Here is a 19,172-nt window from a genome sequence, read left to right as displayed (position 1 = left end):
ACCATTTGTGCAACTTACTTAGTCCCACTCACACACACAGAAAAACACATCACACACACAAACACCCCCCCCCCCCCCCCCCCCCCNATACACACATGCACTAGATGTGATTCATTTTATTGCCCTTTCTGCTCAGTGGGGTAGAAAATAAATGTTTTTAATGGTTCTAGACTGTTAGGAGAGCGTATGTATTTATCTGTTTGTGTGTGGGTCAAGTAAAGCAGGGAGCCATTATGTTGATATAAAGGAATACCTTGGAGGTAAATCTCTGTACAGGAATTGCCTAAATGTTTTAAATATTTTGTAGTGTATTTAAAAATGCATCTTAAATTCTGTACACTCTCAAAGGTCCATTATTCTATAGGCACACAATTTTACAAAGATCACAGCGCATAAAAGATTTTCTATAATAACATTTTAGTTTGTTTCTCTTGGGTATTTTAAGGGTGCATTCACACCAGGCTGAAGTGAACTCTGGCACGGTTCTAATGCATATGTGAATGCAAGCAGACCGGAGACCGCTTCAAAAGCAGGAAGCGGACTATAGCACACGGTCTTCTGGGTAAACCAGAACAAACGTGTCTTTCTACCACTAGGGGATAGACTTGCATAGGCAGATTAACATGTCCCATCAATTTTGTTATTTGGTAAAATCACCAAGTGAGTTTCAATTTAGCATTTTACTTATTCATTGTGCAAATTCAAATTGCATTTTAAAAACAGTTTCATTTATTTTTGGGTTTACCTATAATACTAAGAGATGTCTTGAGGTCAAGCTATACACACCACTGTTAAGTTGTGAAGGGTTTTTGCTACTCTCCTCCAGCTGCTGTGTGCACAGAGGCACATTGATGGATATAGTTGTGGTCATCACTTCAGACATTACCAGTGTGGTGGCGTTCAGTGGCTTAAGAGCTTTCACTTCATCTTCTGAGGCCGTTATGTCAACCTCTGTTGGAGTGCAGAGGCATTTTTCATTTCTCTACACTTCTGATGACAGAGCTGAGACGTTCTGTTGGTGCCACTCTAGGAACTGTTCCGGCATCCTTTGTGCAGCATATTTCTTTAGGTCACCAGGTTTCTACACGGCCTATGTTCAGGTAGATTCAGTTGTTACTCATTGCCATTTTGCTGCTTTGACCAAATTAAACAATTACCTGGTCAATGATGAACACTTGGGATTTACCAGTGTCTGTTTAAAGGCACAGTTCAGTTTTAGCCTTACCATTAGGTCTGTTGTATGGACCAAACTTAAGTTGGACTCTTTGTAAACTTGCATTTTGCTTTTAGAAGGGTGGTGCTGGAAAGTTGATTTGAGTCGGAACAAAGCATCAGTTGGTAATGTCACTGCAAATTGCTTTCTACAACCAGGATCAGTTAGGGATCAGTGTTTTTAGGAGGTACAGCATGTGGGTGATGTTACATTAAATGTGCTCCACAGTTTTATGGTTTTCTCTCATTTTCTTTTGTTTCAAACACTTTTTTTCTTTGTTTGTGTGAGAGTGAGACAAACACAGCTAAGGCAGTGCATCATTAATGTCAGTGTGATTGGTATCCAGGACTGACAGCTCTCCCTTTGGGGCAGAAGGCATGTGGGCAAAAACTGGGTAGATGAATTAAAGACAAGAAAGCAAAGATGTGCAGAGAGCGCTTTGTACTTCCTGTGGACATGCACACTGATATGTACCTTGTTTGTTTGTGTGTTGTTCTCCTTTGTTCTGTCTCTAAGTGAATTCCCTCCCTCATTATATGCATGGCTCATTAGGAGGTGTGTGTTGTTTAAAATACCAAAGCATTACAAAGAAACACATCATACAACAGTTTCTCTTTTTCTTTTCTGCCTCACCTCCTCTTCCCTACCCTCGTTCACCTTTTAGTTCAAGTTTGTGTCTGTTGATTTTGTCCCCAGGCAATTTACTGGGGAGATTTCGTGTACAGTTCTGCAGCCAACTCCTAGTTGTTGTTGATGTGTGTAAAAGAGAGTAACATAGTATTCGATTAGCAGTCGAAGAGAGCCGCAGTACTAAATTATTTAACTACTGTCTACTTGATCCAAACTTTTGAGCAGAAACAAGGATGGACAGTCAGACCAAAAGTTATTGTGTTAAAGTTTCAAATTCACCCTCATGCATGTGTTTTTAAAGAGATGTGATAGAGCATAACCCTAAAAAAAACATGCCTTTCTGTTATAAACAGATTTTTTAATGCATCTCTTCTTGATTGAGAAAAGCAGTTTTCCTTTTAGCTGATCGCAGCTGAGAGGAGAAATGGGAAGCATGTTGTGTAAGTTTTTACGCTCATGTCTCAAGTCGGAAAACACTTTTAATGATAAACAGCTTGTCAGACAGTAGTCTTTAATAAAAAATGCATGACAAACAGCTTAGATGTAGCACTATTAGGTTCAAAGACTTTGTCTAGATTTTGTTTTAAACTGAAGAATCTCTCAGATTATTTTCTGAGGTACATTTTGATCAGCAGTGGTTGGAAAAACAAGTGCTTCATCACCGATCTGACTATTTCATCATACATCAGCTCAAAGCTGAAGTCTTGGGAAAATGGTGCTGGCAAAATCTACGATTTATTGATGCACTCAGTAGACACACAAGGACACTGAGGCAACACAGAACTGCTAGTCTTTTCTACTTTAGGCATTTTATCTTGAAGAGTCATTTGCAAAATGCTGTATGTTAATGATCGGCTGAGTTGTGTTCTAAAGCTAATGTTGATATATCTTTTGTAAGCCAGGATGGATTTCTTCAGCATCAATAAAATTCATACACAAGAACGAGTTGGAAATAAAACTTTGTGTTTATACAAAACCTATAGAAGGCCAAATATAGTCTCTTTTTTTCTTTAACCTAATAAATAGGTTTATATTTGAGGTTTTTATTATTTTTTCTTTTTGTATCAGTTACTAAGATCTGATGAATAGGCAAATCAGTTCAGTTATAGTTTTACTAACTCTCATACAGCAACAATCCTGAACTCCTACTCCCCAGGTTTTTGGCAAGTCTTATCTTGAATAAGTTCCTAAAACATAATTGTTATGGGAGGGAATCTAGGCAGCTCACAATTCGATGAAATTCCACTTCAAAGGGCTGCTACATGATTATAAAACAAATATTGATGCATCTCAATGCATCTATAATCACACTTCAAACAAAATCCTGGGCATTGAATCTCTTAGACCTAAAAGAAACAAATTATTTTTTGCTTTAAACTGGAGTAAAAAAACTGTTTTTCTTCAAATACAGTTATGGGAACTGAATAAACAAAAGGAGTAAAAATGCTGAGTTCAGTAATTACATGACATAGAGTATTTAACATTGAACAATCATGTTCTATTGTGGCTCCAAAGGGTGCAACATGAGGTACCATCTCACTGGGCTGCGTCTGTTGGAGAGAAGTTGGCGACTCAAAATTGTGAGAAAATAGGCAAGTTTTTAGTTGCAGTCTCACTGAATTCTGAGTGTTTGTGACCAGCGAGCTTTGCGGCTGCATTATGCATAGCCAGTTTTTAAAAAACACCAGTCTATTTTTGTGTTTACAGCTTAAAAATCTGTATTCTAAGGAGTACACAAGATATTCTAAGCTGTACACAAGATTTTGCTGCCCACCTCCACCCACATCATACCATACTGCAAACGTTTGATACATTCTAGAGACTCCCTCGTCAATGCTGTTTGCCAGCTAGAGGCCAACTGTCACAACCCAGTGAGATACTACCTTAAGCAGTGGCAGCGATGTTTCTCCTCCCCCAGGTGAAAACATGTACATAACTTGCATATGGCAAGGCTCTTGTGAACATCATTTTTTCTCTTTAACGCCATAAAAGCTGAAGTACTTCCAAATCTTGGCTTTTAGTACAGAAGGTATTGCTTATTTGTTCCATCTCTGTTGTGTGCACGCCATAAATTTTCTGGGTGCTTCATTTTGCACTTCAGAGTTCTGGCTTTTTGCGGGGCATTACTGAACATAATCAACATTAAATAATAATCCGTTTTTGACAATTGTTTTTGATCAATTCAGAATCGGTCATGTCTGCACTGCATTAAAAAAAATAAGTCATAACTTCACTGCTAATAACTGTATATATGAGTTGTTATCTTCATTTTCTAGGTAGTATAAATGTTCCATGTAAGAAAAAGGATCATATCTGAAAAATGTAATTATTTATTCATGGCAAGAGTATTTCTGACATTGTTTTTTTCCTTCCTATAATTTTAAGAAGATCTATTGTTTCCTGTAATTTGTGGAAACATGGGAATGACCAAACTGCTTATTCATGAAAATCTTAATTATTGCCTTGTCCTATTTGTCTTTCTCTTTGTGTGTTCAGAACCTGCTGTCAGAGAAGGTGGAACAAATGATGGAATGGTCCTCTCGACGTTCTGTCATCCGGATGAACGGGGACAAGTTCCGTCGCTTTGTCAAGGCCCCACCCAGGAACTACTCTGTCATCGTAATGTTCACTGCTCTGCAGCCTCAGCGGCAGTGTTCTGTTTGCAGGTATGCACTAACAAGCTTAAATCCACTACTCTTACAACTGGCATAGACACTATTTTAACCACAATAGATTTGCCTTTATTTTTATTATCAACTATGTAATGTCCGTTTGCATTTTTTTGTTTGTTTGTTTTCAGGGCACATAATTTTACCTGCAGTCAAAAACCATTTAAGGTTTCAAATCTAACACACTCAGAAACACAGATGTCCTAGAAGTCTGCTGCTGTTTTACGTATTCTCCTTTGCATAAAAAAATAGGTACATATTTAGACATGCACACCATGGGAATCACAGAAAATGTCCTTATATAATAATAACCTGTGGGTCACATTGACATTTTGATCAAAGAGACTCCAACTAGTCATACAGCCGAAAGGGAATGAATAAATTCCACAGAATAAGGCCATCAAGACCTACTTACCCACTTACTTACACAAACCCTTTAAGCTTTGAGAACACCAAACTAAAAAATCTTAACATAATAGATGTAGTACTTGTAGGCTGAATTCATTTTTATTTGCTTCATATTCGCATCTTTTTCCTGTACCTACTTTATCCTGTTGGATCTGTACAGTTGGTTTCTCGATCACAGGACTAGCCTAAAGAGACACATCAGTGCACATTCACTCATACTTAAGGATCACTGACATCCTGTACATGTATTTAGGCTGTGCAAAAAATATTATGCAGGCAAAAAGGAAACTCCTCACAGAAAGGCCTTTGATTCTAAATAAGAGTTGTTTTGCTTTTTTCTGAATCAAACTGTTTCAGTTTTCCAAATAGAGGGAAATTTTTAATTTCAGCACAAGGGACAGCTCCATGTAAAATCCCTGCACAAAGTTCTGAAGTTAAGCGTTGACCGGAGCTGTCCAATGTTCTGAAAGTCATTTTGGTTCAGCCATTTTTATTATAAAACCTTTAAGCTGCTTTACATTGGATGCAGTGGTCGCTGCAATTTGTTTCTGAACCTGTTTGTGTTTATGGGTTTTGTAGCTGCAGAAGGGATCTGCATATGACCACAAGTCAGAACAAGACTTCGTAGTTGCTGACGGTCAGAAAAAAAACACTGTACATTTTCAAACTGCTTAATGCACATTCATCATAGAGATGCAGTCATCCATGATTGTTTTCTCATTATAAAGTAAACGTTGGATACACCTTGTGCTGTTTAGTATAAACCTCATACTTGACCAGGTCAGGGTTACCAAAGTGACTAGCTGATAAAATCAGCTCTGTCCTTGTCTGTTTTTACCTGACTTCTTTATCTAATCATCCACTCTTCTGTTTCATCACTGACTTGATTATATAAGTTATTCATCATGAATCTTATGATTCATAAGCATATGTCAGCACTACTTAGCATCCAGGAAGGTGGAACAGACTTAAATGTTGTTATACATGCCTATAACATAAACAATTTTCTACTTTTTGTTTTTAAATCTTTATTTTTTCCTCAACAGGAAACAGTATAACTTGTTTCTTTTGCTAAAAAAACAAAACAAACATAGGACACCATATTACACACTGTTAGTGCAGTACAAAAGATCTTAGATAAATCTTAGCAGTGTTATATAAAATCTATGACTCTTGTAGCCCAAATCTCTCCTTCGTTTTTTTTCTTTTCTTTTTTTAATGATAGACACTTCAAAGTGACTACTCTAACATTAGCAGCAAATATAACAATGAAACACCACCACTTCTGACACATCCTGACAGATGATTTCCCACTCAGTATAGCCATCACAAAAGGCAGCTAACTTTAGACACAGTTCTAAAGGGAAGAGCTGGAGTCAAATATTTAGAGGGAGGAGTTCCCAGCATTTTCCACCCACAGTAGGTGAATTTTGATGGGGGGGGAAATAGTTAAATAAAAAATGTGGTTCTAAAAAATTAAAAAGAGGCACATCTTTTACCTCTACATGTGATTAAAATTCAGGGTAAGGTTAATACTTTACCAAAATATATTAGACAATTTCCCCTTTTCACTCCCCTCATCTTCTGTCATTTACCTTTCCATTTACTGACCCCGTATCTCATTTATTTTCTGCACAGTATTTTTCACCGGACCAATTCTCATTTATTTAATGTATCACTCTCCACCTCATTTATCTGGTCTGATTAGTCTAGTTGTGGTTCTGTCTTGTTATAATTGACTGCATTCACTTCTTTCTTTGTGCAGTGTGTATGCCCAAATGGTCTTTTCTGCCAAACATACAGCAGGGGAGTATGTTGAAAACCTTTCAAACAAAAAAGTAAAACTGTATTTGCACAAACATTGTCAAAGGCAGAGTGGAAATAATTGAGGACAGTGTAAACAAAGCGCTATTTCTTTTCATTGGGGTGCAACAGTAGTGGTTTCTACAACAATATTGTCTTCTTGTTGCAGTAGTTGCTTTTTCCAAAATGGATTTGTGTTAGCTGCAAACCTAATTTTTTGGTATGTCATGTCCAACAATTTTCTATCACAGTTTCAGATCATACATTTTGGAGAGCTGATGGCTTAGAAAATGATCCATATTTTGTCAAATCCTTCTGCAAAAAGCAAAATACAGTATGAGTCATTTAGGAAAACATGTTGCATTTATAATTCTTTTGAAAATAACTCTGACAAAACAGGTAAAGGGCATTTTTTTCAACAGGAATTCATTCATCTTCTTAACTAATAAAACTTCTAAAATGAATTTAAGTTGGCTTATTTTTTTCAGTCGTCATTAAAATGCCTGAGGTGCTTCAATCATTACAATTATCTCAGAGTGACTGAAAAAAACACTTAGATGTAATTAAGTCATTACTACAAATTAATATAATTTTTTTTCCTTTATTTTATTTCTCTCCTGTTGCTGTTTTTATAGACAGGCGAATGAGGAATACCAGGTCCTGGCAAACTCCTGGCGTTACTCATCTGCATTTTCAAACAAGCTCTTCTTCACGGTTGTGGACTACGATGAGGGAGCTGATGTCTTTCAACAGGTAAGCGGTGTCTAAAGGTAGTATCTCACTCGGTTGGGACTGTTGATGACTAGTTTGTGAACGACATTCACAAAGACACCTCCATAACATGTATATAGACATTTCTGTGGGTGCATAAATTACAGAAGTTTGACGTCTTGTAGCTCGCAGTTTAAACATGCCAAAAATAATGTGTGCAACAAATTTTTACTCATAATAGTTGTAGCATTTTTGCGAGTGTCTCTAACCTTTTCTTTGTTCGGTTTCTGTAATTCAAGAGGGCTAGAGCTGTATTTTGGCAACTGAACAGGAGGTCTTCTTATGACATAAATCATTCAAGGCTACACCCCTGAATGGCTAGATCTACCCACCAAAATAAAAAAGAATTATTTAAAAAATAAAAAATGTTCAAATCTTCCTATGTGGAGGCAGCTGCCAAGTTGGGTACAAACCAAGCCAAGGCAGGTACGGTGTGGGTGTAGGTGGGCAACAAAAAAATGTGCACAACCTCGATGTGCAGACAAAAATAGGCCATGATCTTTAATAGTTGGCTTTGCAAAGCATGACCGTGTGGCTTGTTGATCATTCCTCGGTTGCAAAGATTTAGAATTCAGTGAGACGGCAACTGAAAATTTGCTGATTTTTTTATATTTATTTTTTTATTATTTTCCTTTCAGTTTAGAGTCTCTTTCACTTGCAGCCCAGTGAGATAGTACTTCAAGTTTTGATTTTTAATTATTAACACCTCAACCTTAAAAAGTCAAAAGTATTTTTAAACTATACTTTTTTTATTCCTCTGCAAACATTTCTGTTGTCCATCAAACAACCTTATGCCTTATTTAACCTTCATTTACATACAGAGTAATTATGCTCACATCATTATTTTGTATTTGTTGTTTTGCTAGTTCTTGTTTCTTTTTCATGTATTTATTTATTTACTTCCAGTACACTGGCTTCAGTTTGATAGCTTTATTTTTCTAAAGGGATTTTTTTTCCTTATGTAAACAACAGTTATGCTTGACAAATAGTTTTAGCTACAGTTCAAATCAAATCTGTTTACATGCACATTGGTCTGTCATGCATAAGTGGTGTTTTCTTCTTTGGGTTAATACTTATTTGTCAAACATTGTGCCTGGTAAACATGTATCTGTTCACTTGTTATATGGATTGCTTTCTCCTGAAAAAGGGGCATTCCTATTTAGAAGAAGCAGGTTTTTAACTTATGAAATTCCTTTTTTTACCATTCATTCATGTTTTGATCAAATATACTTGTCATTCAGCCTCAGCTACTTTTTTCAAGAAACTGTATTCTCTGAGATTGAAAGTACCACATTACATCAGTATCTCTGTAATTTAGTAGAAAATTTTGGCAACTCAATCTGCTGACTTGCTTCTGGACCTGTGAGGAACAATTTGTGCTGCAGTATACATTCATAGGCAGAGAATCCACAGTAATAAACATGAAGTTCCCATCAGCTGCAGTCACACTGCTTTCCAATCTGGCATCTACCACCATGTTCTGCAAAGGTCTGCCTGTGTATTTTATAATTATAGTAGAATATCATTATTGATTAATTAGCCTTTTCTACTTTGTTGTTACATTTTCCACTTTCTCTACTTATTTATTTAATTGCCTACTTGACCACCACATCTTGTGCTGCACTGCAAGTCTCCCTGACTCAGTGACAAATAAACATGGATGACTGACTTTCAGTATTGTGGTAACAACTATTACTCCAGTAAACCTTGTTGTTAAGAAATTTTGTAAGCTATAGTAAAGCTTGACCATGAGATGATAGAGACAGTCCAAGGCTACTGCGGTGAAAATGGGTAATATGTGGAAGGTGTGGCTGAGTGTTGTGGACAGCATTTTGACAGCCTCCTTTTTTATTCTCAGCATGAAGAAAATACCAAAGCTCAAATGCTTTTTTTTTTCTGCTGACAGCAGCACTTTATTGTTATGAAACACCTGCAAACTGCTGCTGATATAGAATCAGAGGGAGCATTTATGGCATTCCTCTCTGATGTTTGCAGGCTGGAAAAGATATCTTCACTGAAGCTGCCAGCAACATTTAGGGGGTTTTATCTTCAGTGATCACTCACTCACAAAGATGTTTGTTGGAAATGGGTTCCTTCTGGCACATCATTTAATACTTTTACTTATCTGTATTTCTCATAAGTGATGTTCATTTATGTTTAAAACATTTGTCTATTGTGTGTCATGACAAAAGTTAAGGTTAGGGAAGGAACAAGAACAGGATTGTAATTCACTGCTGTTAAAGGTGGTTAAAAGTCCAATCTGTTTTGTTGAAACAACCACTTATTGAAAATGTAAAAGCAAACCATCAAATAAACATTAAAAATCATCTATTCAACCATGAATTACAGTCATGAAGGAGTAGTTTCACTGTGATTACTTCTTACTACCTGAAACCGTTGAATACTTGCCTTTGAGTCCAGATTATTGATAAAATTTTTTGGTCTGTGAGGCTTTAGATAATTAACATAATCTATTTATTGTCTTTGTCTTTCAGCTGAACATGAATAGTGCTCCAACTTTTATGCATTTCCCGGCAAAGGGAAAGCCTAAAAGGGCTGATACATTTGACCTGCAGAGAATTGGGTTTGCTTCTGAGCAGCTGGCCAAGTGGATCGCTGATCGCACAGATGTTCAGGTACTCCATAAACAAACTACTTGTACTCATGTTTACATGTGCACATTATCAGGAAGTGTAAATGAAATGCAGCTAAAAATATGTTGAAAGACTCAATAAATGACTTCAGGACTGTTTAAATAACTGAAAATTCATTTTGTCTATTTTTACGACCACTTAACTGTGCAAGTTTACATTGTAGCTTTTAGTTTTTATATGGTTGCCATTGGATAAGCATAGTTTTTTTTTTTTTTTTTTAATAACTGAGCACATCAGTTGGATCATGTTTTGAAATTCACAGTGGTGTTCAATGTTTTTTTAAAGCTGTACTAGGAAGTTAAACTTTTTTAGGTACATATATACTTCTTTCATTTGCATTTGTACTGAAATCATAAATATTTGGGCACTAAATTAATGATGTTTTAACTTAAACAGAGCATACAGTAGGTAAACTAAAAGTGAATCACGCTGCTTTGTTGGCTTTTTGACTGATCAAAAGAAAAATGATTTTGAATAGTTCTTTATTTTCACTGATCACACAAATTGTTCTTTTGATAACATAATCATACGTTTAGTCCTAAAATAAAACATGTTCCTTAAATCCTAGGATGGGTTTATGTTTTCACACTACAGCCAAAAGTCATCATTGCCTAGTGGTGGTTGTTTATTATTGTTTAGTTTCTGTCAAAGTTTCATTCTCCAACTGAAACCCTTAAAGGTTAACGCCTTCATTTTTACATCAAACTTTATTAACAGGTGACTAGAGTATTAATCTATAAATCTTTTGTGGCCCTAGAGGTCAGCTCTGCTTAGGGCTAAAGCCAACAAATTTAGAAATTGGGTGGGGTGGGGGTGTTATACTACGAAGTGAGATTACCAATCCTCTGTCATCCCTTCCTGCTCCACTTCACATTATGTTAACTGCTAATAGTCTTCTAGAGAGTTGGAATAATAGTAATCTTAACAGCTGGAGTTATGGTAATAAAATAAAAACTTAATGCATATTTGTTTGGACCTTCATCTGATTTTAAGTCTAAAAAGGGTATGGGCAGGCATTTAATTAACTTTCAAGCCATCATTTTTTAATTTTACCAAACAAGTAGAATGGTAACCTATTAAAACGTGATATATCACATCATCTGAGCCTATGTTTGAAGGTCAGATTTTATTAGGTTGAGTCAGTCTTACTAACAACATGCAGTCATAAGGTTTTAAGTTTATGGAAATGATTCTATATGTGCTTTTAGGCATTTCAGGTGTTTTTTTTTCTTAGAGCCTCTCACAATAGGCTGTTAACAACTTAAAGGTCAAGTGCCAGCTTTGTTCATCTGCAGTCTATTGTTCTTGAACCTGTCAGCCATGTCCAAACATAGTCTGAACGCACTAATGTGAAGTGCTAATTTTCAGACAGTTCAGTGCAACTTTATCATATTAATTAAAAACAGTAAATGACTAACAATGTTTTGTTATTTGCTTTGTGATGGGAACATCTCAAAAATTTGCTGACAGCACATTTAAATTGGAAATTAGACTTTCAAAATTTTGACTGGTAATTAATTCTAAAGGAAGAAGTTAGATGGACTTGTTTAGAACTCTAATGAATAACAAAACACTTGGCGGTAATTAATTTCTTTCTGAAGTCACTTGTAAACCTTCCAGCTTCTGCTCTTAAGAAAAGCAAAAACCAAGAGCAAGAGTTCTGACTTCCCAATTCTGAGGTATTGCAGATGCAGAGTAATTTAAAGTAGAACTTGAGTGAAGATGAACATGAGGAGGCTGAATAATTTTAGTCTAGGTGGTAGTGTGACACACTTTTCTGTGCAAAACTGATCTGCTCACGAATGTATATTCTCACACCAAGGACATCCAAACCAAAGGGGTGGGATTATGTTAGGAGTTTTTGAGTTGATAGCAACTAAATGCTCTAAAGCACAGGCAATGTGATATTTCTCTGTATAATTTGCCATATATTGGCTCATGCCTAAAGACAACAACTTCTGTAGTTTAGAGAGCAAAATGATTTTCTTTTTCTTGTAGGATTTAATTTTTTAATATTCTGCATTGTTTTTTTTTTTTATTATTGTGAATGCAAACAAAAAAATATACCTTTTAATCTATTTGCTGTCTTTGTCTTAACTGTTTTAAGGAAGCAAATAGTGATATTGCTCAAAATCTCTTTCTTTATCATATATATACATTTATTAATATGTGTTAAATTGTTGTTAATTATACTAACTTGTGAACCTTATTTTTCCATCTCAGATTCGTGTCTTCCGACCTCCAAATTATTCAGGCACCATTGCTTTGGCTCTGTTGGTGTCTCTGGTTGGAGGGCTGCTGTATCTGAGGAGAAACAACTTGGAATTCATTTATAACAAGACTGGATGGGCAATGGCTGCTTTGGTATGACATATACACACATGCCTAAATATTTATTTACACACAAACTAGCTTTCTGTTTAAACCATTTAATTCTTTTGTGGGAAGTTAATTATTTGCTCAAAAAAAAAAAATAATTAGACAAAACAATCCGTGCCAGTTGTTTGTTTTTTGAAATGGACACATTTTACACTGTAACTCAGCTGAAGTTTTTATAATATTGCCACACTTAAAATGCTCCATTAACTTTTGTTTCTGTGTGTCCCTTGTCCATCTCTCTGTTATAGTGTGTGGTTTTTGCAATGACTTCTGGACAGATGTGGAATCACATCCGAGGCCCCCCCTACGCCCACAAAAACCCTCAGAATGGACAAGTGGTATGATGGTTAATATGTTGTCACTGTCCTTTTTTTCTCTTTATTCCTGTCTTTTCTTCAGTGCTCCCATCTCTTGATTCTTCTTTTACTTTAATGTCTGCCTTTTTTTTTTTCCTCTGTCATTCTTTCTTCTCTCTTCCCTACTCTCTTCTGTGTTTTATTGGACAAATGCCACTTGTTACCAATATGTGTGCAAACACTCACACACACATACACACACAGATACGACTTTGCTGGTCATCATTTAAGTTTGTTCACTCATGTGTGAAATTAAAATGAAAATGTGGTGAAAACGAAAAAAAAAAAATGATGCTACGAAGAGAGAAGGTGATGAAAAAAGACAAAAAGAATGAACAAAGATGAGACAGAAAAAGTGCCCTTGAAAACATGTTGTGTCTGTTGCTTTGTCTGTCTAAGAAGTGACTTCTACACCTTTGCAGACACATGTACTCAAACTATGATGGTATACTAATACACAAGTGAGCTTGTAGAGGAAGGTTTATACAGTTAAACTAAACCCACTTCATGCAGAGACTGAAAAAAACCCTCAAAACATCAAACACCAACAGAGAGAAATGCACACTTGTACACTTACTACCATAAAGTTGAGGGGAACAAATTAAGAACTCACATACTCTCACTTCTTTCTTCATTTTGTTCATTCTTGTTCTGTGTGAAAACATGCATACTTATCCGACACTGCTGACTTTTCTGTTTGTCTGTCCGTTGTTTTTTTGTCCAGCCAGTCCTTGCTTTTTTGTTATTTTCTTCTGAACTTGTGTCTGTCTTGCTTAGACTAAACCATGTAAATCAAAATTGTTGTAATTCTTATAGTTTTCCTAAATTACAAATTCATTCTCGCAAATACAGATAAGAGGTGTTTTGTGGTCGGGTATAATGTTTTACAGATACAAGTCACAGGACAATATTCTGGGTGAAACATTTTACCAACTCCCATATTCTGATGCATTCTTCTGTGTATGATGAATGTCGTTTCTGCTTTAAATTTATTTGTTTCCTCACTGTCTCTTTATCAGTTCACCATTTTTCCGTTTTTTCCCCTCAGTCGCTCTTTTGCAGTTTGACATTGTACAGTAGTTGAAAGAATGAAGTGGATTTCAGCTAATCTGAAACACTTCATCCTGTCTGTGTCTTTTTTCAATCTTTTGTTCTTGCCTTTTATAAACTGAGGCGAGTGATGATGGCAGCATTAAAGCTCAGACTTAATCAAGTGTTAAAGCAGCTTTTTATATATAGACATAAATTAATTCAGTAGTTTAAGAAGCTATAGCCATAGGCATGTTAGTCAAATGCACTGGTTGAGCAGGTTGCGCAAGATTTATTACCAAGCATGCACAAACCAAATTATGCCAGGTAATTGCAGCAAAAATGATGAGACGGTCTAGGATTACAAAAGAAGACAAAGAACTCATAAAACAGATTACATTTACAGAAAGTTGTCTATAGCCTAAGATTTGATTTGGATAACATCAGTATTGGATAAATAAATGTGTGACTGTAATTAAGCAACCAAATATAATGTGAAGGGATTCATTTCTAGAAGCTATACAGTTTATTTTGTTTGTTTTTTTTTTTTTTTTTGCACACTTTAGTGATGCAGACTTTAGGTGCCTATTTATTCAAACAAATAAAAATGAAAAAAACAATTTATAATAACTGGGTTCTAACAAAACACTTTCAAGCCAGGGCTCCAAAGCCTTCCTTGCATCTTGATGGGATTTACATAAGGACAGAGGTGGTGTGAGGTTTGAAGCCTTTTCACTGATGTTATACCTCTGAGCCGGCAAGGGAAGTAGTCACAGAGCTGAGAGTTGGCAAATAGGTGTGAAGTGGGGGTAGCACCTGCAGTCCTCCACTCTAACCAACAGTTGTGGGATCACTCGCAGGTTCATCGTTGTGTAAGTTGATGTTTATCTGTGAATAACCAGCGGTGTCCTAAAGAGGGGCTTGTCTGAAATCTTATCACAAGACCATAATATGAAAAGGGCTTTTATTACAGCTGCCTCTGTGTGTTAGTGTTATTAAAGTTGTGGCTCTACAATGAGGCCTGCCCGCTAAGCATTTCAGGAATTCATTACTTTTCCTGGTGTTGTTTGCATTCCCTTGATTTTAACTCTGATTAATTTTTGTAAAGAAAAAAAACTTTTTATTCTTAAGTCTGTACCATATTGAGGTTCTTAGAACGATAAAGCATCTCAGTGCGATACAGTACATCACATTTTACAAGTGATTTACTGAAGATTAGATTGTACAGATCTTCAATTAAACAAGATCAGAAAAGAATATGCAAAGCTCTTCCATCTGGAGACCTTATCCAAGCCTTATTTTATTGCCTTATTGCTTTTTAACTGCTGCTTCCTTGTTGACACAGCATACAGTGACATACAGTACATTCTTTCACCTGCCTACGGATTCCTACTATTCTTGAGTTACTCAACCAAAATAGTCGCAGCCTATCAACATTAGATTGCTTTTCTGTTGTTCTTTCTCTTTTCTGACAGTGAATGACTTTAGCCAGGCAGATGTTATCTTATCCTTCCTGTTTTTCGTTCGTTTTTTTTTTTACTTTTTCTTTTCCGTGTAGCTTCCTCTCACCTCCTCCTCTAATCCCCTCGTCTTCCCAGACAGTGTAATTCCTTTAAAATGATGAGTGAGCGAAGCCAGGTAGACTATATTGAAAGGATTTGTCAACTGACAAATGGCACAACAAAGCAGATGAAACCACTGTGCATATCACTGTGTAGCCAAGAAAATGTTTCCTTGTTCATTTTTGCTGAGACACTCACAAAATGAGACATGTAGAGTCGTGCTTTTAACGAAGCCATATACAAATTTGACAGCCACATGTATAAATCAAAGTCAAGCCAACAGACTTGGACTATAAAACATTGATAACAAATTATAATGCATATTGAGATTATGAGAAACTCATTATCATGTACACAGAAAAACAAAACAAACCAAAACAACAACATAAAGCTTCACACAATCAAAGAATGTGGATTGATGTAGGAGGAGAAAGGAAAACAACCCAAGTAATAAAAATATGGGTGATAAAAAAAAATTGAAGTTAATAAAATCTATGCATTGAAATGCATCTATTAACAAAAATGTAATATCATTGTTACCTGTTTGAACTAGACCACATTCTAAATGAAAAAAAAACCACATAACTTCAAGTGACATAACATTATATATAAAATCTATATCTGAATCCCTATGTACCAGCACACATCAGTGTGACAATCATAACTTTTTTTTTTCCCCTCACAGGCCTCTTGTTCTGATTTTATGTAGGAGTTTATGGGACACTTGGACATTTTTCTGTCATTTGAAGACATTTAGCACAAAATACAGTATATAAGGTTCTTTGCTTACACATGTGAAGTTGGGAGGTGGGGAAAAAAAAGTAGCTATTTTTCATTTGAAATGTTGCCAATTTGATTTTCAACATAATCGGTTTACATGTTAAATATTTGTTTGCATGATACTAAACCTTAATGAACCCCTAATGTGTTCATCACTTGTTAGTTGGTTTGAATAAAAAACATCTGTTAAATAAGAAGAAAGTAGAAAGCTATAATGTGAGAGAAACCAAAATTTTGCCCTCGTTTCCTTTAACATATTGTCTTTAGAAGTACGTCTGACCAATAAAGCAGATTTAAGAAATATTTCAAAACATTTCTCCTACTCTAAATATTTTAATCATTCATCACAATGTTTCAAGCTATTTGAATGTTATTGGCACAACCTAACTTGGTTTATCATGGTCTCATAAATAACAACTGTATAACATCTAGAGGGTCAACTACAGCAGATATATATATTTTTTTAACTCCATTGGTGTTAGCAAAAAACTTGTATATCCACTTTTCATCACACTCGTTTGCAATTTTATGGCTGGCTAATCAATAACCAAGTGTCAGAAAGAGCTTGTGGACTTATGACTTTGGTTCCTGAAAAGCTTTGTTTTCTGAGACGCTGATGATTTGCAAAATTATTTAAATAGGAAAGAACAACACAACTGCCTTACTGAGTACAACTCAATAATTTTTTTTTTAAAAAAAACAGCTGAGAGGCAACAAAAGTTTGCCTAAAGCAAGAAATAAGTATAGTGAAAAGAGACTCTTAATTGAAGTTATTTGAGAGAATTGAACTCAATTCCTGGCCCGATCTTCAGGTACAAGGACTCAAAATGTGATAGTACCAAGAAATTTAAGCTGCTCACATTAAGAAAAATTTGCCAGAAAGTCTAAGCAGCTGCTGTGACTAGTCAGGCGGAAGAACAATCCTGACTGGATCTCAGAACTGGGGCACCAGACCAATTATGAACAACGACTTACAGTACATGATACAAGGAGCAAAAGAATATGGGCTGATCTGTCTTCTGTACCAGCACCAATCATGAACAGACAGTGGTACTTCCTACTTCACATGCAAAATTATCCCACAGCATTAGTTGGCATAGGGGACGATGAGGGCAGAGTCAGAGCTGTTACAGCAACTGAAGAGTGTGTATAAATTTGGAAATGTGTGTAAATGTTCATAAGTACCAAAAATATTAAATGTTAATGCTATTCAGCAACATCTGTTACATAAGGATATTTATTCAATCATTGATACGCCGTCATCAATGTTCTGATTTTGTATCTTTACTGTGTGAACAGCAGCTTTGGTCCATTGGAAAAGCAAACATTGAAGGCCTAAAATAAATCCACAAGTGTATTTTAAATTTATTTTTGCAAAAAGATTAATCTGCGTTAGCTTTTGTTTTTTAAGAACAAAAGTTTGATTAAATGTGACATTTGAAGTTTCTGCTGGTTAAGTAGGAAGTTAACTCTGTCGATAAGATGACAAGAAGATGATGCTTTCAGGTCACAGAACAAACACTTCCGTTTCATAATTGGTTCCAAATCATTCCTTTTTCTTTGGAGCAATGTTTTTACTGCAACAAATGAGGTTTATTAGACATGGCAGGCATAAGAGTTTTTGTTCAGGAAAAGAGCTTGCTTCATGTTAAGGTAGCAATACTCTGTCCATTTCTAGTCCTCTTAAAAAGTCATTGCACACTATAAATCAATCATTTGAAAAACTGAGCTGCAATATTGACATTAGGTGTGTGCAGGCTAAGTTATGGCAATACATGCTAAATTATTATAGATTTCGAAGCCAGTTGAGCAACTGAATAGATACTTTTTTTTAAACTGTCAAACCAAATAAGGATTACTTATACTGTTTACTTCAGTGTTAATATGGTCGCTGGTTTCACTTTTATCACTTTTTTGTCTTTTATACGCAATAGCTGTCCATCTAATAAACACATCATTCACATTTTATAGTGTTTTTTTTATTATAGAAATAAGTTGTTGCATCAGTCACTCCAAGATGATCATCCATCATTTAAAACACCTTTAACACTATTAAGACCAAAAGAAAGTTTTCCCCTCATTCCTTATCTAATTTATTGAAGTAACCTTTTGATCAAATCAGCAATACATTTAGTCACGAGTTTGCTTTTGTTTTTCATTATTTTCAAAATGAAATAAGTATTATAACTATTCTACTGAGAAAATAAAGTTGCCTCATTTTAATGATTGACATTCTTAGGGAAAAAAAAGAAATGTTTTAAACAGCTATAATTGACTTCAGAGTAATTAAACTGAACTCTTCCTGGAGTGCGTAAACACTAAATTGCATAAACAGGGAGCAGATGATGAGATCTGAAGTATCACCTGAATCCCTGAAGAAGACAATTAAATTTTTTTCAAATTAAGAGTTCTGTGAACCAACCCAATGTTCTTTTTCTGTTTTGGATAAATTACCCTCGGTACCCTGATTAGGAAGACCCTTTGTTGATCTGTAGCTCTCGTTTTATTAGGAATTCAAGATTAAATTACATGAGCTGTCAATCAAAAAATCATCTAAAAATGTTTTAAGCCATTTGTTACAACTCATACAGTTTTACTTAGTATAATAAAACATTCTATTTTCTACACCCTCATCACTGTTTTTTGTTGTTGTTGTTTCGTTTTGTTGATTTTCCGTTTATCCCTCGCTATGTCTGACTGCTGCCTGATCTTAACCACCTTTATCAACCAGAACACATGAAACATGGATCCAGGCAAACACTGTACACATACAGGTGCTGGTCATAAAATTAGAATATCATGAAAAAGTAGATTGATTTCAGTAATTCCATTTAAAAAGTGAAACTTGTATATTATATTCATACATTACATACAAACTCATATATTTCAAATGTTTATTTCGTTTAATTTTGATGATT

General features: G+C 35.4%; 1 protein-coding gene across 2 annotated transcripts in view; it reads left to right on the top strand.

Moving 5' to 3' along the window:
* The window catches only part of tusc3 (tumor suppressor candidate 3), a 193,052-nt gene that overhangs the window by 156,300 nt on the left and 17,580 nt on the right, over window positions 1-19,172 (top strand). For both annotated transcript variants that reach the window (XM_037974776.1, XM_017425591.3), the window contains exons 2-6: window positions 4,340-4,509; window positions 7,359-7,476; window positions 9,990-10,130; window positions 12,372-12,512; window positions 12,776-12,865. In XM_037974776.1, the coding sequence (XP_037830704.1) occupies window positions 4,367-4,509; window positions 7,359-7,476; window positions 9,990-10,130; window positions 12,372-12,512; window positions 12,776-12,865 (633 nt within the window). In that variant the 5' untranslated portion in view covers window positions 4,340-4,366. The remainder of the gene's footprint in view (window positions 1-4,339; window positions 4,510-7,358; window positions 7,477-9,989; window positions 10,131-12,371; window positions 12,513-12,775; window positions 12,866-19,172) is intronic.

This window comes from Kryptolebias marmoratus, linkage group LG3, assembly GCF_001649575.2.
Source record: "Kryptolebias marmoratus isolate JLee-2015 linkage group LG3, ASM164957v2, whole genome shotgun sequence".
Lineage (NCBI taxonomy): Eukaryota > Metazoa > Chordata > Actinopteri > Cyprinodontiformes > Rivulidae > Kryptolebias > Kryptolebias marmoratus.
This window is presented reverse-complemented; position numbering and strand designations above follow the sequence as displayed.